Source organism: Gossypium raimondii, chromosome 9, assembly GCF_025698545.1.
Source record: "Gossypium raimondii isolate GPD5lz chromosome 9, ASM2569854v1, whole genome shotgun sequence".
Lineage (NCBI taxonomy): Eukaryota > Viridiplantae > Streptophyta > Magnoliopsida > Malvales > Malvaceae > Gossypium > Gossypium raimondii.
In genome coordinates, this window is record NC_068573.1 from 7870739 (window position 1) to 7893679 (window position 22941).

General features: G+C 33.2%; 1 protein-coding gene and 4 pseudogenes across 1 annotated transcript; all 5 read left to right on the top strand.

Moving 5' to 3' along the window:
- The first annotated feature begins 1538 nt into the window (after positions 1–1538).
- On the top strand, positions 1539–2134 carry LOC128031932 (uncharacterized). The gene is made up of 2 exons (XM_052621148.1): positions 1539–1781; positions 1838–2134. The coding sequence occupies exons 1-2, from the start codon at positions 1539–1541 to the stop codon at positions 2132–2134; spliced, it is 540 nt and encodes a 179-aa protein (XP_052477108.1).
- Positions 2135–7594: 5460 nt separating this feature from the next.
- On the top strand, positions 7595–10043 carry LOC105797438 (polygalacturonase-like; annotated as a pseudogene).
- A 1958-nt stretch (positions 10044–12001) lies between these two features.
- Positions 12002–13579, top strand: LOC105798319 (polygalacturonase-like; annotated as a pseudogene).
- A 3184-nt stretch (positions 13580–16763) lies between these two features.
- On the top strand, positions 16764–18014 carry LOC128032543 (polygalacturonase-like; annotated as a pseudogene).
- Positions 18015–21120: 3106 nt separating this feature from the next.
- Positions 21121–22694, top strand: LOC105798321 (polygalacturonase-like; annotated as a pseudogene).
- The last annotated feature ends 247 nt before the right edge of the window (positions 22695–22941 follow it).

Genomic DNA, 22941 nt, shown 5'->3' on the forward strand with positions numbered 1-22941 from the left:
CGAGTTGAGGGGTTGGTTGAAAAAGGGTATTAATGTAATACATGAATAGTTTTATTAACCAATTTGTTCGAAAAAATTACAAGTGTACATAAATGAAAATGCTACACTAAGGGCACCGGATCCAACACAGACCTCTTCAAAACAAGCACCCTCTTTGTCCATCTTCGATGACAAGGGTTGTTTTGAGATGTAAACTAAGGTGGGGAATTGGGTTGAAAAGGCAAGTAACAACGAGGCTGTCTATGTATAAAATTGTAAAAATTTTTATATTATTTTAATAATTTGTAATAATATTTTTCATAATTTTTTACTTTTTTATATTTTTTAACAATTTAAATTTTTATTTTAAAATTTTTCTAATAATTTTACAAATTTTTATTTTTCATAATTTATATAATTTATCCAATTTGTAAAAAAATTATTATCTTAAAGAATTTTAATATTTTTTGTAATTTTTTAAAATTCATATAATTTTTTCATTTATAATAATTTATATTTTTATAAGTTTTTCCACTTTAATAGTTTTATAATTTTAAAAATACTTTTATATTTTATATGTTTATAATTTTATGTATATATATTTTTTATTTTTTATGATTTTTAATATTTTTATTGATTTTTAATGATTATATATTGTGGAGTGTGCCTTGCATTTTCGGACACTTTTAGACCCCTACCACAATCCGTATCGTGACACGAGAACTTCAGTATCGCAACACCAAAGTTAGCTGACGATGTTACGGTGAGAAGCTTCTTGACGTTGCGATGATGGATGACGTCGTGATGATGCGAATAGGGATGTTGTGACATGGTGATGTGTTCCCCACATAAATCAAGTTTCTTCTCACATTTAAACTCTGATTATTTTAAGGATATTTTAGTCATTTTAGCCCACAAATTTCAACCTATAAAAGGGGCCTTAGTAACTTTAGAATTGATATTTTTCATATCTTCATCACAATAAAATTTAGAGAAAAGATTAAGAGAGACTTTTGAGAGAGCTTTAAGGGAATTTCGTGTTCTATCCAGCGAGCTTCGTTTTTGGGGTTTAGGTTTTGTTTTAGGTTATCTCCATCTTGTACTCTTTCAGATTATTTTCTCATTTAGTGAAGACTTCTTTTCTCGTGGTTGTTTATCCTCTTCATCAAAAGAGTTTTTCCACATAAATATTTGTGCCCAATTTTTTTTATTTTATCTTGTTCGTTGCTCATACGGGTCTATCCCCAACAAATGAGTATTAGAAATTAGATAAACTCTACATATTAGAAATAGTGAGACTGCATGGGGTACCTGTCTTGATCATTTTCGATCGAGATCCTCATTTCACGTCTCGGTTCTAGAAGAAGCTTCATGAGGCTTTGCGTTCAAGATTAGGCTTGATCGCTTTCCATCCACAGACAGATGGTCAGTCGAAGAGGGTGATTCAGATACTGGAGGACATGTTGAGGAGCTGTGTTATTGATTTTTGAGATAGTTGGGAGGAGTACTTGCCGTTAACGGAGTTTGCCTACAATAATAGCTTCCAGTCTAGCATCCAGATGGCACCTTACGAGGCACTGTACGATCGTAAGTGTCGCACTCTTTTATGTTGGACTGAGTTGAGCGAGCGATGTGTTCTGGGTCCTGAGTTGGTCTCCGAGATAGAAGATAGGGTTAGATTGATTCGGGATCATTTGAAAGCGGCTTCTGATAGGCATAAATCGTATGTGGATTTGAAGAGGCGTGAGATCGAGTATTCTGTGGGGGACTTAGTTTTTCTCAGGGTCTTGTCATGGAAAAAGGTTATGAGGTTCGGTCGTAAGGGCAAGCTGAACCCTCGATTTATTGGACCTTACAGCATTCTGAACGTGAAGGACCTGTCGCTTATCAGTTGGAGTTACCTCTGGAGTTAAACCGTATTCATGATGTTTTTCACGTCTCGATGTTGAGGCACTACCACTCTGATTCCACTCACGTTGTTTCCGTTGAGGAGATTGAGGTTAGGCCAGACTTGACCTTCGAGAAGGAGCCGGTTCAGATTCTGGAGCGTGATATAAATGTCATTAGGAAAAAGTCTATTCCTTTAGTGAAGGTTCTGTGGCGTAATCATAGCATTGAGGAGGCCACGTGGGAGCCTAAAGATGCAATGCGTTAGCAATATCCTCACCTGTTCTAATCAGGTAAAATTTCGTGGATGAAATTTTCTTTTAGGGGGTAGAGTTGTAATGCTCCAAAATTTCTAATTTTGTTATTGTGAAAATATGACACAAATATCTGTCAGCTTTAGTGGTTATACGTTCTGGGAGTGTTTGAGAGGTCCTAAGTTCAAGCCTTCGCTTGGGCAAATTTTGGTATTTTGAACTGAATTAGGCCTTACTCTTGTTTAGTAGGCTTTTATTTGATTGTTGGGTAAATTACATCAGAATGGGCCTGCTGGTCTGGTGGTTAAATGGTGTGTTATTATGGTGGAGGTCTTGTGTTTGAATCCCTATGCAGGCAAGGGTATTATTTGTTTTGGTCAGATTTCGGGATAGAGTTGTGTAATAGGGGGATTCTGAGTAGTGGATGTGTAGTGGGAAATAGGGGGAGATTAAGGGATTTTGGGGGTTATCGGGATTTTATTTTATTTTTCCCATAACCGAATTTTGACTCTCTTTTCGAAAAGAATTCTACCGTCTATTCTTCTCCCTCTCATCTTGTCGAAATTCTCTGAGTTTTCCATATTTCTCTTCTTTTTCTTCTGCTTGATTTTTCCCTAATCCATTTATTTTCCTTCGTTTTCGCACGTGGTTAGTGCTCGATTAGTTTCAGTAAATATTTCTCCTCATTTCTGTCATGAATCTCTTAACGACTGAAGTGGTAATGTTTTTTCTCAGCTATTTGGGCGTAGGGGGAGGCTCGGACTAGTGAATTCAGTGTTCTCATCTTAACAATAGTTAAACGGAGGGTTATTGTTGGTGGTAAGTTGGGTTTCTGTTCGTTCTTGGTTGTCAATTCGCTTGAAAATCTGTTAAATTGATGTTGAGTATCTTGATTATAGGCTTTGGAGTGCTTCGGGACTGTTTTAGCATAAAAAAAACCAGTTGTGTTCCCGAAACGCCAAAAAAAGGGCTTCGACGAAAAGCCGAAATTGCTTGCTGTTTGGACAACAATAGTAGGCTAACTTTGAAATATTGTCATAAATTATGGAAATTGAATTAGAGAATGAAAAAAATATGAAATTAAAGCTTATTGAGTCTAGTTTCTCATAGAAAGCTTATTGAGTCTAGTGTCTCATAGAAGAAATGGAGTAAGTAATGAAATTATAAATCGTGAGGTATAATAAACTTTGTGAGACAAAGTCAGATTGAATTCAGGTTCCCTTATTCTGACTTTGGAAAATCATCAAAAATTGGAGAAAAATAATTAGGGGTTAAAATTTACATGTTTAAATTATTAATGAGTTTATTTTCAATAGAAACAAATGGAAACATCATCCAAATTTTTTACTAAGAGATAATTAATTTTTAGCATAGAAGGGATGAAGCCGTCAGACAGCAGAACAGGGGTAAGTTTGAAGATTTTATAGTACTTATTGACCAAACCAAAAAATATGAAAATTTTGTGGTAGAAAGATATTTGAGTCTAGTTTCAAAAACATCAGGCGGATCTTAATTCAAAATTCTGCAACTCAATATATAAATAATTTAATAACGGTGACTCAAGTAGACAGCTTTGAAGGAACATATAAGTAAATAGTGAAAACATATATGAATAATTAACTAGCACGGGTTACATTAAAAATGGATCACGTGGCCAAGGCCAATTTGGGCCGAGTGGGCCATATGGGCGTGTGAGCCCATTTTTCTGAAAAGTTCTGTAAGGTTGCAAGGGTCGCCCAAGTCGACTGTGGACCTACTGTAGGGTCGATAAGCTTTACTTAGACCCCTATATATGTGATCTATATGTCTGATTTTTTTACCGAGCATGACTTATGATATCTGAATGTATTTACTATTAATTTCATAATGAGATGACATATTTTGTATATTCAATTGCATCATGGTGTGTTGAGGATATTTGGAGGAAGTGTCTGAAAGGTTATTAAGCTCATATATCTGGCACTCATTTGCAACCTTTCGATTATGTACCGCATTTGATGACAAACATGGTGTGTAGGGATGGGTGGGTTGATTTAATCCCCACATGGTGTGTAGGGTTGGACGGAGATGGTGTGTAGAGGCTGGTGGGTAGGATTCTGATTTACTATATTTGCATTCTGTATCTGATATGGGCCAAGGACCTATTGTATTTTTGAGACTGTATCTGAATGGGCTAAGGTCCAAACTGATTCTGTGATGGGGCACGGGCCCCAGACTGTATCTAACTGAATTCTGTTGATTATCTGTATGCCTATTTTCTATGGGGATTACACATTGAGTTTGCGAAAACTCACCCTTTCTCTGTTTAATTTGTACAGGTAATCCCCAAACTTGACGGGTTGGTGCAGCGGAGGACTGGACAGTGGCCACACATAAATTTTAGACTGTTTTTCGTTAATGCCTAGAATTTATTACTTATTTGGGGTTTTTGATGTATCTTCTGGATTATTGACTGGCTGGCTTTAAATTTGGAACTTTATACTATTTTTTATGAAATTTTTTTAAAACTGCAACTCCACAAAATACAATATTTTTTAAAAACTAAGGTCTTCGTAAATAGAAACGATTTTCCCTAAATTAATTTGTTACAAAAGCTTCCGCTAATAGACAAGCTTTAAAGCAAATCAACTAGTTTTTTTTGAATTAAATAAAAGCTAACTTACTGTAACGATTTTTAAACTCGACAGTCTTGTCTTCAAATCCTTTTCCATGTGACGTCGCCAAATTCGGCCATAACGTCTAGGCGGGTTTGGGGTGTTACAATTCTAAACTAGTTTCTTGTTTACTAGTGGCTGAACAAAATAGATGAAAAACCATCAATCTCATCCGGTTGGTTCAACACCATTCCCCGAAGTGAATGTTGTACTTTCTTAAGGTCATGGATGATGCCATGATGGTAAAAGAGGTTATGACATTGTTCATACTCTGGAAAAAAAAGTGTTAAAAGGAATCCAATTAAATGGGTCAAATATGATGAAAATCCCGAAAAGAATAATAAGATGGAAAATATTAAAAATATATGTTATAGATGTGGAACTAAAGGTCATTGATCTCGAATATGTTGCACTCTGAAACATTTAGTATATCTTTACAAAGCTTTACTAAAAGAAAATAAAGGAAAAAATGTTGAAGCGAATTTATCTGAACTTATTGGTCATAATTATGAATCTCATTTAAATGTTGATTTTGATGTTTTTGATTTTTTAGAACCATTGTGGCAAATTTGACTTTTCAATTGACGATAAAAATGTTTAAAAGATCTATATATTTTCATATGCAATACCTTTAAGTTCGATTTTTAATATGACTCAGTACTATCTTGCATATTTTATATTCTCTTTCCCCCCCTCTCTCTCTCTCTCTCCAATTCTTGAAATATAATTTTATGTTACTAGATAACGGCAAAATAAACTTGATATTGTGGAGGATGACATATGCTTAGTGGATAGTGGTACAACTCACACAATTCTTCATAATAGAAAATACTTTTTACAATTAACGTTAGCTAGAATTAATGATAATACAATATCTTGTTCTGCAAATGTAATTGAAGGCTCCAGAAGAGTCCACATTAAGTTCCTAAATGGAAAAAAGAAATTATACATTGATGATGTGTTATATTCTAGTAGATCCTAGAGAAATATACTATGTTTCAAAGATATATGTCACCATGGGTATCATGTAGAAACAAAAAATAATGGAGATGTGGAATATCTTTATATTACCTTTACAGCTGCGAACCAGAAGTTAATTTTAGAGAAACTTTCAAGTTTCTCATCTGGCTTATATTTTACAAAGATAAGAATGATTGAATCAAAATTTATGCATCGGAAGCACTCAGATCCTAAAACTTTTATGATTTGACATGATTGACTTGGCCATCTTGGTTCAACCATGATGCAATGTATTATTGAAAATATACATGGACACCCATTAAAAGATAAAATAATTATTTTACCTTATTTTTATACTTATTATGCTTAAGGTAAATTAATTTTTAGGACTTCTCTTTTTAATTTATCTTAAGAATCTCCCACATTTCTACAAAGAATACAAGGAGATATTTGCGACACTAGTCTTCCACCTTATGGACCATTTTGGTATTTTATGGTTTTGATTGATGCTTCTACATGATGGTCATGTGCTTGTTTGTTTTCATTTCATAGTATTGCTATTGCTAAATTTCTTGCTCAAATTATAAAGCTAAGGTTAAGTTTTCCTGACCATCCTATCAAGTTAGTACATTTAGATAATTGGGGGTTTACTTCTAAAGCTTATTATTATTGCATGTTGATTGGAATCAATGTTGAACATCTTGTTGCACATAATAATACTCAAAATGGTTTGGTAGAATCATTTACAACTTATTGCTAGACCTATGCTTATGGAATCAAAACTTCTTGCATTTGCTTGGGGACATGTTGCATCTTTGGTTTGTATCCGACCAACTGTATATCACAAGTTTTCACCTTTACAACTTGTTTTTTTTATCAACAACCTAATATATCTTATCTTAGAATTTTTGATTGTTGTATATGTCTTTATTGCCCCATTAATGTTCTAAGATAGGTCCCCAACAATGTGTTAGAATTTATATTGGTTTTGATTCTCCGTCTATAACTAGATACCGTGAACCTTGAACATGTTACCTTTTTAAAGTAAGATTTTTAGTTTGTCAATTTGATGAATCACTTTTCCCACCATTAGGGGAAGAAAATGGTATAGAACCTCGAGCACAAGAAATTTGTTGGAACACACCTACTTTGTTCAATATTGACACACACACACAAATCAAAGTGAACTTGAAGTTCAAAGAATAATTCATTTGCAGAATGCCAGAAATCAATTGTTGGATATTTCTAATTCCACTAAAAGAGTCATCAAAATGCAAATACTGGCTGCAAATGTTCTTGTACAATTAATGGTCCTTTTAGGAAAACCTGTGAGTGCAACAACAAATGAATCTAAAATATGTTAAAAGCGTGGTAGACTTATTGGTGCAAAAGATTCCATTCCTCCAAAGAGAAAAGGAAATGAAAGATTTTCAAGTTGACACTCTAGAATATGTCAGAAGTAATATCAATAAACAACCTCATATTTCTAAACAAACAATCCCTGAAGTGATTTCAGAACTGAAAAATATTGAGATCTCATTAAAATCTAGAAAAATTTAGGAAAGAAATTATGCAATTGTTGATAATATTTGCAAATGCAATTGCTTCTAATATTGTCACTGAAAATGAGCCCAACCTTTGAACTATAGAAGAATTTCGACATAGAAATGATTGGCCAAAATGGAAAGAGACAGTAGAGACTGAGTTAAACTTATTAGCTAAATACAAAGTATTCGGATGAGTATATGACTTTTCCACATTGATTAAATAGTAATATATTTGATTGGTTGTAATTTTCTCAAACTTTCTATATATTTGGAAAAAACCAAATGGAAAAGCCATTCTTCGTGTAATTTCAAAACCAAATAAAAACATGGCACCACACCTTAATATTGTTCCTTCCATGTTTGAGCTTTTCTTATTATTCATTTCAGCCTCTAAAGTTCAATCAGACGGTATTGATGTTGTTGCCAAGTTTGGCACAAAAGCTGACGGGAAAACAGATTTGAGCAAGGCAAGTTGAATTGCTCTTAACTTTATACCCAAAGGTGAAAATATGAAAAAAAAATTATATTTCAAACTGATGTCTTTATTCATTTCATTTTAGTCATTTTTGGATGCTTGGAAAGAAGCATGTGCCTCTGTAACCCCATCAACAGCTGTGATTCCTAAAGAGACATATATATTATCAAAAGTAAACTTAAAAGGTCCATGCAAGGCTCCTATTGAGATTAATGTTCAGGGCACTGTACAGGCTCCAGCTGATCCTAATGCTTTCAAGGACCCTAATTGGGTTAGATTCTATAGTATTGAAAATTTCAAAATGTCTGGCGGAGGAATTTTTGATGGTCAGGAAGCATTGCTCATGAGAAGAATAAAGATCCCCACAATGTGAATTTCGTTCCAAACTTCTTGCTGTCAGCTTTGTTTCTTCTTGCCAAAATTTATTTATTCTCTTTCCTCTTATTATTATCAAAATATAATTATAACTAACATCTTTGTTTCGTATGTTACTTTGTTAACTCCAAAATTAAACAGAATATAAGGTTTGACTTTGTGACCAATACATTGATACATGATATAACTAGCAAAGACAGTAAACTATTCCATGTGAATGTTTTTGCATGCAAAAACATTACCCTCGAAAGTTTCAAGGTAGAGGCACCGGTAGATAGACCAAACACATATGCGATTCACATGGGCAAATCAGACGGGGTAAATATTACTGGCTATGACATTAAAACTGGTGATGATTGTATTTCTACCGGAGATGGCACTAAAACTCTAGACATAAAAGAAATAACTTGTGGACCAGGACATGGTATAAGTATCGTAGTCTTGGAAAGTTCCCAAATGAAGAGCCAGTTGAGGGAGTTAAAGTCTCAAACTGCACCAACACTAATACTTCGAATGGAGCTCGAATCAAAACTTGGGCAGGTGAATCTCCTGGGATAGTATCAGATATACATTTTGAGGATATTATCCTGAATAATGTCTCTTCACCTATCTCTGAAGAGAGGGTGCCGAAGCCCATACATATTCCTACTAGAGAATTATGTGTATTCTCTTTTAAAATGTTATTATATTTTTTCTTCTTCTTGTTCGACCAAGACTGTTAAGATTTTTCTATAAATAGAGACCATAGGCTACGTCAACCACACACGATGTGAAGCATCGACATCGTAAAACTTTATTGAGATTTAATTCAAAAAAACTTCTAAATATGAATGTTTACTTTTTTGCCCATAAAGGGACATCAATATTCCCCACTCCAACATCAATAGAAAGTTTTCATAGCTTTCATCCATTCATGGATTAGATCCTACGCTTTAGCTAGCCGAGGTTTTTGAATAGTTGAGAAGATGTGTTGGTAGAATATTGAGAAACAACTTAGACTGCCTAATCCAGAGCACAAGTATGATTTTGGTAAAAGGGTTTGTCCTATAAATATGACAACTGCTTGGGTTTAGAAATTTTTAATTTTTTTGGTGTTCAAAAAAATCATTTTCTAAACGAATGTTTCCAACACAATCAAGAATGATCTCTAATTTCTAAATTGAATAGGTCAGTAGTAATTACTAGGTCTTTACAGTCCACGGCCAAAACTGGCGCTTTTCTAATCTCCCAACTTCTTCGACAAACTTGCACAGCGTCTTTCTTCTCGAATGTTCAAATCTATTGGGGACTCATTAACCACATTATTCGATAATGATGTGACACCATTTTATGTTTAATTATTGCATATAAAAAAATTGAACCCCAAAAAGGAGAATGAGAGAACATTTTGTGGAACTGTATAAAGATTTTTAGAAAGGAGCGATATTTACATCGAGATTAAGTGTAGTGTTTGGGTATCTTGCGATTATCACTGAAAGATCCCTAAATTTGTTGATGTGATTTGTAGTTTTTGCTTTTAGATTCTCAAAGGTTAGTCTCTTTTTCTTATTTTTGTGTGTTTGGCTTGAAACTTTTTTTTCATGGTTTCTTTTCTGATTCGGGGTTCATGTTGGAAATGCATTTAGAAAAGTAGCTAGGGTAGGAACATTAGAGTTTTCATTTCTATAGTAAAATGGGCATTTATCGTGACATCTAAAGTAATAAATTTGATCAAATTAAATCGTTATGGTCCAAGGCTTAGGGGATGTCCAAGTCGCAAGGAAAGTTTGGGAGATGCCTTCATTGCCTTGATCAATTTGAATAGTAGTCTAATGTCTTCAACCTTTCTACTGAACGATTTTCTTCCCTATTCTTGAACACTCAGGTGCTTGGAAAGTGGGATGTAACTGAAAAAGTAAAGCACAAGACGTGAATCGAGACTTCTCAAGGAGCTACGCATCTAGCTCTTTGCGTCCTATCCAAAACTGAAAAGAAGACGTAAACCGAGACTAATCAAGGAGGTATGTCAACTACCTCTTTGTGTTCCACCCATTCGAAAGCAACTCCTATAATTCAATTATTCTCTTCAGAAGAATGTCATTATAATCTTAAAAATCTAAATTACAAAGTCTAAAAAGATAGAATTGATTTGAGTTGAAAGAAAATAGAATCTAACTAATATTTCAATAAATTTCAACAAATTGTCCTTGGTTTTTTTTTTTTTACATAAATTGGGTATTGATAAAGAAACATATGCAAGAGTTATATTTGTATCCGATGTACATAAAATAAATAATATAGAAGAACTAAAGTCCAACTAGGACATTTTTAACCCCATGGCCAGCGACTCCAAGAGATAATTCTCTTTGTGTGCGGAGGCACACTTACCTTAGTGGTTTGTTCTCCAGTTTAATTATACGAGCTTACCTCTCTTGACTTAAATAGGAAATCAAGACCATATGATTATCTAACCCAATAGCATATATTCTTCCATGAATTAAGTTTTTGAAATTAATTATTTCATTCAATTAAATAATTTCCACTACTTAATTTACAAAACCCCATTCAATTTTGCTAGAATCATGAAAGCTTTTCCATACTAGAATTTACATGCAAATTAATTTAATTATCTGAACAAAATATAACTACGTTAACTACTTAATTTATCCTCACTTTGGACTTATTTATTTAATTTATTCATTGAATTAAATAACAAACCGACGGAATTAAATTAATTTCTGTGTCATCTTTTCCATTCTCATGAAATCGCATTTACATGGAATAGTAATTCATTCCATCTAATTCTAATATATCATTTCATCCATGCATTCAATCAGTTCTTATTATGCAATCTACTTAGAGTTATATTAAGCTAGCAGAGGGATCGATCGTACATAAATAATTAGGGCTTAAATAAAATCTTAATTAGAATTTATTTAGTTGTAGACTCAATCTACTAAAAGTACCATGATCGATCTCCCCAATATATAATGTTACGAAAGCTAAGCTTGTAAAGCTTTGTCCATTTACCTTGTCAAATGCATGTTACTATCATAGAATGCCGATCATCTATTTAGGTTCAATATTTTCCCACTAATTCGATCCATTTTATCTCATGGTCAGTTTGTATCTTCTAGAATGAGGGTAAAGGTGAACGTGAGGATTCATAAAAGGGTGATAATGAAAGGGGTGGTGTTGGTGATGAAAAGTCATACCTTGTGAAATTCGATACGTGTTAGATGGGCATGATGATAAGAAATTACAAGATGCTTGAGAGAAGTTGAGGAAATTAAAAGATAAAAGTAAATCTATTTGGAAAGAGAAGTCAAATGGCCATCAGGTTTTCACTAATAATTGTTACGTGGGTGAAGTTTAGGTGAAGTCCGAGGCGAATGTTAGCTCGACTAGGTATTATAGGGCGGAAAAGCAGTGATTGAGAAGAGTGCTAGAAACCACCGAATTGCATTCGCAATATGGTGTGAACCTTCATCAACCACCAAACCACATTATCAGTATCAACAATTTTATTGAATAATTAGGATTATACTTTTCAAATAACATTGATAAATTTAACGGAACATAATTATATTCTCCACCATCTAGTAAAGATATTATTTTGAAGATAAAATGTAAAATAATGCTTTTCAATCTTTCCATAATAAAATCCTTTCACATAGTTTAAATTATTAAAGTTGTGAAAAATTAACCACAAAACTATCTAACCGCGAAGTTGATATTAAAGAAACAAGCTAATCATAGATATTGAAGCTTGGCCATATGACTATTCCACATTGATTAAATAGTAATATATTTGGTTGGTTGTAATTTTCTCAAAATTTCTATATATTTGGAAAAAACAAAAGGAAAAGCCATTCTTCGTGTAATTTCAAAACCAAATAAAAACATGGCACCACACCTTAATATTGTTCCTTCCATGTTTGTGCTTTTATTATTATTCATTTCACCTCTAAAGTTCAATCAGCGCTATTGATGTTGTTGCCAAGTTTGGCATAAAAGTCGACGGAAAAGCGGATTTGAGTAAGGCAAGTTGAATTGCTCTTAACTTTGTACCCAAAGGCAAAAATATGAAAAAATTATATTTCAAAATGATGTCTTTATTCATTTCATTTTAGCCATTTTGGATGCTTGGAAAGAAGCATGTGCCTCTGTAACCCCATCAACAGTTGTGATTCCTAAAGGGACATATTTATTATCAAAAGTAAACTTAGAAGGTCCATGCAAGGCTCTGTTGAGATTAATGTTCAGGGGCACTATAAAGGCTCGGTGATCCCGGTGCTTTCAAGGACCCTAATTGGGTTAGATTCTATAGTATTGAAAATTTCAAAATGTCCGGCGGAGGAATTTTCGATGGTCAGGGAAGCATTGCTTATGAGAAGAATAAAGATCCCCACAATCGTGCATTTCGTGTCAAACTCCCGTTGTCGCCTTTCTTCCCTCTTGCCAAAATTTATTTTTCTCTTTCCTCTTATTATTATCCAAATATAATTATAACTAACATCTTTGTTTCGTGTGTTACTTTGTTAACTCCAAAATTAAATGAATATAAGGTTTGACTTTTGACCAACGCATTGATACAAGATATAACTAGCAAAGACGATAAACTATTCCACGTTAATGTTTTGCATGCAAAACATTACCCTCGAACGTTTCAAGGTAGAGGCACCGGCAGATAGCCCAAACACGATGGGATTCACATGGGCAAATCGACGGGTAAATCTTATTGGATGTGACATTAAACTGGTGATGATTGTATTTCTATCGGAGATGGCACTAAAAATTTGGCCATAAAAGATATCACTTGTGGACCAGGACATGGTATAAGTATCGGTAGTCTTGGAAAGTACCCAAATGAAGAGCCAGTTGAGGAGTTAAAGTCACAAACGCACCATCACTAATACTTGAATGGAGCTCGAATCAAAACTTGGCAAGGCGAATCTCCGGGTAGTATCGGATGTACATTTTGAGGATATTATCGTGAATAATGTCTCTTCCCTATCCTAATTGATCAAAATATTGCCCATGGAGCAAATGCAAGATAAATGTATGTACATTCTTATCAAAATCCTAATAGAGTGACAATATTTAATTGATCATTGAATCATTGTTGTGTTGATGCGGGAAGAATCGAAAGTTAAACTAAGCAACATTAGCTTCAAGAACATCCGTAGCACATCTGCGCTTCGAAGCTATCAAGTTTATTTGCAGCGGTTCTTCGCCATGTCAAAATGTGGAACTTGGACATTGATATTAAGCACACCGGACTGAACCCGCAACATCCCAATGTTTGAATGTCAAGCCTATAACTAGTGGAAAATTAAACCCGACTCCATGTTCCATTTCGTCCCAAAAACCCTAAGTGCCACCGCTTAAAGCATACCAACAAATTCAATGCAATTGTAATTAATATATTTATTCATATTACATAAAAACAGTTCTTTTTCATTTTAATTCTTTTCCATTATTAAACTTTTGCTATGAATTCAATGCTTTTAATACACACATCAATACAAAGAGCGAAATGTGATAAAATTTAGTTAATTTAAACTAATAACAAAACCATCACTGAGTTTCTAGATTGAATTAGAATTAATTATTGAAATTTTCTTTATCTACGTACAATTTTTTATAAAACCATCTCCCAACACAGCAGTTTTAAGGAAAAATAAAATATTAAATTTGAGATTTTAATTAAAATGAAAGTTCGTCGTCAAATTTTTGAACAACATATTCTGTATTATTTGTGTGCTTAAATATATGATTATATTTGTGCATTGGTTTGTTTCTTTTTACATTGACGTAACATTTTCATGAAAGAAGATGTGATGGTTACCATGAGATATGATAATATCATTTTGGGTGAACGGATATAAATGAAAGGGATTGGGGATATCCTATGAGGCTATAGCACATACGAAAAATTCATTGGACGAGCACTTGGTGAGTTGTTTTCATAATGAGTTACAATAAGAAGAGGTCGGTCATGACACTTAAGTACAAACTATTCGAGCTCTAATTATATATCCAGTGGGCCCCTCTATTAGCTCTATAGATTCTCGAAGGTTTGCATTTGAATTGATGAGATGAATAAATAAAATTGATGAATTACAGAAAAGGATTGAATGTATCACTATCCGTAGTGAATGGAATTTCTCGTTATAAAGAGAGATGACTTAAAGACTAAATTAATTTATTCAATTATTATTTAATTAATAGAAATCATTGAACCGTGTTTGAAGTAAAATTAAATTAATTAATAAACATAATCTGGTTGAACAAGATAATTAAATTCATTTACTCATAGATTCTAGTGTGGTAAATATGTCATGAATTTAACGGAACTAGAACTAGGTTTGGAAAATAATTTAATTGTGTGAATTAGTAAAATTTATTTCAATTAATTAATTAAATTATTAATATTTTGGGAAATAGAAAATTTTTTATTTGGTTGGTTAAATTATATGAGTCGATTAAATTACTAAATGGCACATATAATTACACCAAATACATGAGATAGACCCGATGACCCATCTCACGTAAGATGGGCGACAACCCTATCTCTAAAGAGAGGGTGTTGAAGCCCATACATATTCCTACTAGAGAATTATGTGTATTCTCTCTTAAAATGTTATTATATTTTTTCTTCTTCTTGTTCGACCAAGACTCTTGCGATTTTTCTATAAATAGAGAGCATAGTGTTGACACCATTTTTTGGATGGAAAACGGGGTCAACTTGGGTTTTGAAAAATGAAATCAAATGTGGGAGTCGCCACCAATCCTTTTTTGATGAGGTGTGATCGGGTCACCGAAAAGTGGTTGTTTTTAACAAACGATTTTTATTAAAACAACAATTTTGGTCTACGAAATTCAGAAAAATGGGTTCGGGAGTCGGTTACGAACGAGAAAGGATTAGCACCCTCGATACGCCCAAAATTGGTACCTAGTTGATTACTTAATGTCTTGGTGTCGAAAATTAAAACTCGAAAAGAATTGAAAAATACGATCCCTCTTTATATTGTGTTATTTTAAAAATACTCGAATAAATCAAAATGGAAAATGCCTCTTTATCTCGGAGTAACAAGATGTCACATCCAGTAAGTTAGGACACGACACCTCGTATTTTTGAGAGTAAGCTTACCTTTTATTTTTTATTTAAACCTCATTTATTTCGATTTTAAAAGGATATTTGGTTATTTAGGATCAATGCGAGAAAAATCGAAGCTCAGTAAGTTAGGGCACGATTTTCTCGAATTTTCTAAATACGGAATATTGTTTTTATTTTTGAAATTTTATGTGTTCAAAATTTAAAAGGACATTTTGCTATTTGGGTTTAACGAGAAAATCGAGACCCAGTAAGTTAGGGTACAATTTCTCAAATTTCCAAAATGCAAAATATTGCTTTATTTTTCTAAAAATCTTTTTAATAATAATAGCGAGTACCACACTTGAATAGCGTACATTTGTTCCATTTGTGATGAAATAGAAAGATTTATTGTAAATAAATACAAATCAAGCGCAATTTTTAATGTGATGAAATGAAATGGAAGGATAAAGGAACATAGTATAATGAATTACGAAATAGATAATCCATAAATGCATGCCAAATACAAGAATACAAATAAGCAAATCATAGTATATACAATGTCAATAAACACATGACGTAGATAATCTTAATATCAACATTAATAATCCAAGGAAAATAAAAAAAGGCAATCTAAAGTAAAAAATAATTTAAAATAGATGCTTTAAGTACAATAAGTAATAAAAGTTTTAAACAAAAAAATATATAAGAAAACTTAAAGTAAATATTTAATAAAATAGTTCGAAATAAATAACATTATACATAAAAATAATGATAATAAATGCAAACAGTTTTGAAAGGTATGTACATATATATATATTTAAAAAAGAAAGAAAAATTTGAACGATATGCATATATATATATAGTAAGTTACAATGAATATATATAAAAGAAAACTTTAAAATAAGTTATATGTAACTGTTTAAAGTAAATAATATACATAAAACTTAAAATTAATGAGGATAAAAAAAATTTAATATAACAATAAATAAATGAAATGGACTAGGGATGATATTGAAAGCTAACAAGAATTTGGGGTTTTAATTGCAAAAACCATAAACAAGTCTCCAGGGATTAATATGGCACGCGCGCGAAGAATGGAGGACTATTCAGGCAATAAACCCCAGTCCTAGAGTGCAAGGTTTCAGCGCAAGGGACTGTACATGGTCAAAGGACCTGATTGAAGCAAAAACAAAATTCGCGGTCTAAATCGAAAATAAAAAAAGATAGATTGCACCTCAACGCAAGATGGAGGGACTAACTGCGTAATTTACCCATTAGGGCAAAACATTTGCATATTCCCCCCATCAAATGGCGCCGTCCAGTGGATAATAAAAACTAAAATGGTTTTATTTAGTTCACTTTTCAGATTTTCTAAAAGAAAAAACAGAGGGAGCCTCAGCTTTCTTTCTCAACCCCCCCTTTTTTTCTTAAATGACCGATGGCCCTAAGACCTCCGGCGTGCCACCAACCAAACCAGCGACCGGCGCTGGTAAAATGGGCCCGTTAGCCCCAAAAACCAAATGGAAAAGCCATTCTTCGTGTAATTTCAAAACCAAATAAAAACATGGCACCACACCTTAATATTGTTCCTTCCATGTTTGAGCTTTTCTTATTATTCATTTCACCTCTAAAGTTCAATCGAGCGGTATTGATGTTGTTGCCAAGTTTGGCACAAAAGCGAGGAAAATGATTTGAGCAAGGCAAGTTGAATTGCTCTTAACTTTATACCCAAAGGTGAAAATATGAAAAAAATTATATTTCAAGCGATGTCTTTATTCATTTCATTTTAGTCATTTTGGATGCTTGGAAAGAAGCATGTGCCTCTGTAACCCCATCAACAGTTTGTGATTCCTAAAGAGACATATATATTATCAAAAGTAAACTTAAAAGGTCCATGCAAGGCTCCTATTGAGATTAATGTTCAGGAGCTAATCGTGATGTGCTCGGTGATCCTAATGCTTTCAAGGACCCTAATTGGGTTAGATTCTATAGTATTGAAAATTTCAAAATGTCAAGCGGAGGAATTTTTGATGGTCGGGAAGCATTGCTCATGAGAAGAATAAAGATCCCCACAATGTGAATTTCGTTCCAAACTTCTTCTTTGTCGACTTTGTTTCTTCTTGCCAAAATTTATTTATTCTCTTTCCTCTTATTATTATCAAAATATAATTATAACTAACATCTTTGTTTCAGTATGTTACTTTGTTAACTCCAAAATTAAACGAGAATATAAGGTTTGACTTTGTGACCAATACATTGATACATGATATAACTAGCAAAGACAGATAAACTATTCCATGTGAATGTTTTGCATGCAAAAACATTACCCTCGAAAGTTTCAAGGTAGAGGCAATTAGATAGACCAAACACATATGCGATTCACATGGGCAAATCGACGGGGTAAATATTCGCTATGACATTAAAATGGTGATGATTGTATTTCTAGGAGATGGCACTAAAACTCTAGACATAAAAGAAATAACTTGTGGACGGGACATGGTATAAGTATCGTAGTCTTGGAAAGTTCCCAAATGAAGAGCCAGTTGAGGGAGTTAAAGTCTCAAACCGCACCAACACTAATACTTGAATGGAGCTCGAATCAAAACTTAAGGTGAATCTCACAGGATAGTATCGGATATACATTTGAGGATATTATCTGAATAATGTCTCTTCACCTATCTCTCGAAGAGAGGTGCGAAGCCCATACATATTCCTACTAGAGAATTATGTGTATTCTCTTTTAAAATGTTATTATATTTTTCTTCTTCTTGTTAGACCAAGATCATTAAGATTTTTCTATAAATAGAGACCATAGGCTACGTCAACCACACGATGTGAAGCATCGACATCGTAAAACTTTATTGAGATTTAATTCAAAAAACTTCTAAATATGAATGTTTACTTTTTGCCCATAAAGGGACATCAATATTCCCCACTCCAACATCAATAGAAAGTTTTCATAGCTTTCATCCATTCATGGATTAGATCCTCACGCTTTAGCTAGCCGAGGTTTTGAATAGTTGAGAAGATGTGTTGGTAGAATATTGAGAAACAACTTAGACTGCCTAATCCAGAGCACAAGTATGATTTTGGTAAAAGGGTTTGTCCTATAAATATGACAACTGCTTGGGTTTAGAAATTTTTAATTTTTTTGGTGTTCAAAAAAATCATTTTCTAAACGAATGTTTCCAACACAATCAAGAATGATCTCTAATTTCTAAATTGAATAGGTCAGTAGTAATTACTAGGTCTTTACAGTCCACGGCCAAAACTGGCGCTTTTCTAATCTCCCAACTTCTTCGACAAACTTGCACAGCGTCTTTCTTCTCGAATGTTCAAATCTATTGGGGACTCATTAACCACATTATTCGATAATGATGTGACACCATTTTATGTTTAATTATTGCATATAAAAAATTGAACCCCAAAAGGAGAATGAGAGAACATTTTGTGGAAGCTCAGATAAAGATTTTTAGAAAGGAGCGATATTTACATCGAGATTAAGTGTAGTGTTTGGGTATCTTGCGATTATCACTGAAAGATCCCTAAATTTGTTGATGTGATTTGTAGTTTTTGCTTTTAGATTCTCAAAGGTTAGTCTCTTTTTCTTATTTTTGTGTGTTTGGCTTGAAACTTTTTTTTCATGGTTTCTTTTCTGATTCGGGGTTCATGTTGGAAATGCATTTAGAAAAGTAGCTAGGGTAGGAACATTAGAGTTTTCATTTCTATAGTAAAATGGGCATTTATCGTGACATCTAAAGTAATAAATTTGATCAAATTAAATCGTTATGGTCCAAGGCTTAGGGGATGTCCAAGTCGCAAGGAAAGTTTGGGAGATGCCTTCATTGCCTTGATCAATTTGAATAGTAGTCTAATGTCTTCAACCTTTCTCTCGAACGATTTTCTTCCCTATTCTTGAACACTCAGTGCTTGGAAAGTGGGATGTAACTGAAAAAGTAAAGCACAAGGCGTGAATCGAGACTTCTCAAGGAGCTACGCATCTAGCTCTTTCGTCCTATCCAAAGCGAAAAGAAGGCGTAAAGAGACTAATCAAGGAGGTATGTCAACTACCTCTTTGTGTTCCACCCATTGAAAGCAACTCCTATAATTCAATTATTCTCTTGGAAGAATGTCATTATAATCTTAAAAATCTAAATTACAAAGTCTAAAAGATAGAATTGATTTGAGTTGAAAGAAAATAGAATCTAACTAATATTTCAATAAATTTCAACAAATTGTCCTTGGTTTTTTTTTTTTTACATAAATTGGGTATTGATAAAGAAACATATGCAAGAGTTATATTTGTATCCGATGTACATAAAATAAATAATATAGAAGAACTAAAGTCCAACTAGGACATTTTTAACCCCATGGCCAGCGACTCCAAGAGATAATTCTCTTTGTGTGCGGAGGCACACTTACCTTAGTGGTTTGTTCTCCAGTTTAATTATACGAGCTTACCTCTCTTGACTTAAATAGGAAATCAAGACCATATGATTATCTAACCCAATAGCATATATTCTTCCATGAATTAAGTTTTTTGAAATTAATTATTTCATTCAATTAAATAATTTCCACTACTTAATTTACAAAACCCCATTCAATTTTGCTAGAATCATGAAAGCTTTTCCATACTAGAATTTACATGCAAATTAATTTAATTATCTGAACAAAATATAACTACGTTAACTACTTAATTTATCCTCACTTTGGACTTATTTATTTAATTTATTCATTGAATTAAATAACAAACCGACTGAATTAAATTAATTTCGTGTCATCTTTTCCATTCTCATGAAATCGCATTTACATGGAATAGTAATTCATTCCATCTAATTCTAATATATCATTTCATCCATGCATTCAATCGTTCTTATTATGCAATCTACTTAGAGTTATATTAAGCTAGCGGAGGATCGATCGTACATAAATAATTAGGGCTTAAATAAAATCTTAATTAGAATTTATTTAGTTGTAGACTCAATCTACTAAAAGTACCATGATCGATCTCCCCAATATATAATGTTACGAAAGCTAAGCTTGTAAAGCTTTGTCCATTTACCTTGTCAAATGCATGTTACTATCATAGAATGCCGATCATCTATTTAGGTTCAATATTTTCCCACTAATTCGATCCATTTTATCTCATGGTCAGTTTGTATCTTCTAGAATGAGGGTAAAGGTGAACGTGAGGATTCATAAAAGGGTGATAATGAAAGGGTGGTGTTGGTGATGAAAAGTCATACCTTGTGAAATTCGATCGTGTTAGATGGGCATGATGATAAGAAATTACAAGATGCTTGAGAGAAGTTGAGAAATTAAAAGATAAAAGTAAATCTATTTGGAAAGAGAAGTCAAATGGCCATCGGGTTTTCACTAATAATTGTTACGTGGGTGAAGTTTAGGTGAAGTCCGGCGAATGTTAGCTCGACTAGGTATTATAGGGCCGGGAAAGCGGTGATTGAGAAGAGTGCTAGAAACCACGTAATTGCATTCGGCAATATGGTGTGAACCTTAAATCAACCACCAAACCACATTATTGTATCAACAATTTTTATTGAATAATTAGGATTATACTTTTGAAATAACATTGATAAATTTAACGGAACATAATTATATTCTCCACCATCTAGTAAAGATATTATTTTGAAGATAAAATGTAAAATAATGCTTTTCAATCTTTCCATAATAAAATCCTTTCACATAGTTTAAATTATTAAAGTTGTGAAAAATTAACCACAAAACTATCTAACAAATGCGAAGTTGATATTAAAGAAACAAGCTAATCATAGATATTGAAGCTTGGCCATATGACTATTCCACATTGATTAAATAGTAATATATTTGGTTGGTTGTAATTTTCTCAAAATTTCTATATATTTGGAAAAAAACAAAAGGAAAAGCCATTCTTCGTGTAATTTCAAAACCAAATAAAAACATGGCACCACACCTTAATATTGTTCCTTCCATGTTTGTGCTTTTATTATTATTCATTTCAGCCTCTAAAGTTCAATCAGGCGCTATTGATGTTGTTGCCAAGTTTGGCGCAAAAGCTGACGGGAAAACGGATTTGAGTAAGGCAAGTTGAATTGCTCTTAACTTTGTACCCAAAGGCAAAAATATGAAAAAAATTATATTTCAAACTGATGTCTTTATTCATTTCATTTTAGCCATTTTTGGATGCTTGGAAAGAAGCATGTGCCTCTGTAACCCCATCAATGTTGTGATTCCTAAAGGGACATATTTATTATCAAAAGTAAACTTAGAAGGTCCATGCAAGGCTCTGTTGAGATTAATGTTCGAGGGCACTATAAAGGCTCGGTGATCCGGTGCTTTCAAGGACCCTAATTGGGTTAGATTCTATAGTATTGAAAATTTCAAAATGTCCGTGGAGGAATTTTCGATGGTCGGGAAGCATTGCTTATGAGAAGAATAAAGATCCCACAATCGTGCATTTCGTGTCAAACTCCCGTTGTCGCCTTTCTTCCCTCTTGCCAAAATTTATTTTTCTCTTTCCTCTTATTATTATCCAAATATAATTATAACTAACATCTTTGTTTAGTGTTACTTTGTTAACTCCAAAATTAAGCGAATATAAGGTTTGACTTTTTGACCAACGCATTGATACAAGATATAACTAGCAAAGACGATAAACTATTCCACGTTAATGTTTTTGCATGCAAAACATTACCCTCGAGCGTTTCAAGGTAGAGGCACCGCGAGATAGCCCAAACACGGATGGGATTCACATGGGCCAACCGACGGGGTAAATCTTATTGGATGTGACATTAAACTGGTGATGATTGTATTTCTATCGGAGATGGCACTAAAAATTTGGCCATAAAAGATATCACTTGTGGACGAGGACATGGTATAAGTATCGGTAGTCTTGGAAAGTACCCAAATGAAGAGCAGTTGAGGAGTTAAAGTCACAAAGCGCACCATCACTAATACTTGAATGGAGCTCGAATCAAAACTTGGCGAGCGAATCTCACGGGTAGTATCGGATGTACATTTTGAGGATATTATCGTGAATAATGTCTCTTCCCTATCCTAATTGATCAAAATATTGCCCATGGAGCAAATGCAAGATAAATGTATGTACATTCTTATCAAAATCCTAATAGAGTGACAATATTTAATTGATCATTGAATCATTGTTGTGTTGATGCGGGAAGAATCGAAAGTTAAACTAAGCAACATTAGCTTCAAGAACATCCGTAGCACATCTGCGCTTCCGAAGCTATCAAGTTTATTTGCAGTGGTTCTTCGCCATGTCAAAATGTGGAACTTGCAGGACATTGATATTAAGCACACCGGACTGAACCCATAACATCCCAATGTTTGAATGTCAAGCCTATAACTAGTGGAAAATTAAACCCGACTCCATGTTCCATTACATCCCAAAAACCCTAAGTGCCACCGCTTAAAGCATACCAACAAATTCAATGCAATTGTAATTAATATATTTATTCATATTACATAAAAGCAGTTCTTTTCATTTTAATTCTTTTCCATTATTAAACTTTTGCTATGAATTCAATGCTTTTAATACACACATCAATACAAAGAGCGAAATGTGATAAAATTTAGTTAATTTAAACTAATAACAAAACCATCAATGAGTTTCTAGATTGAATTAGAATTAATTATTGAAATTTTCTTTATCTACGTACAATTTTTTATAAAAACCATCTCCCAACACGCGAGTTTTAAGGAAAAATAAAAT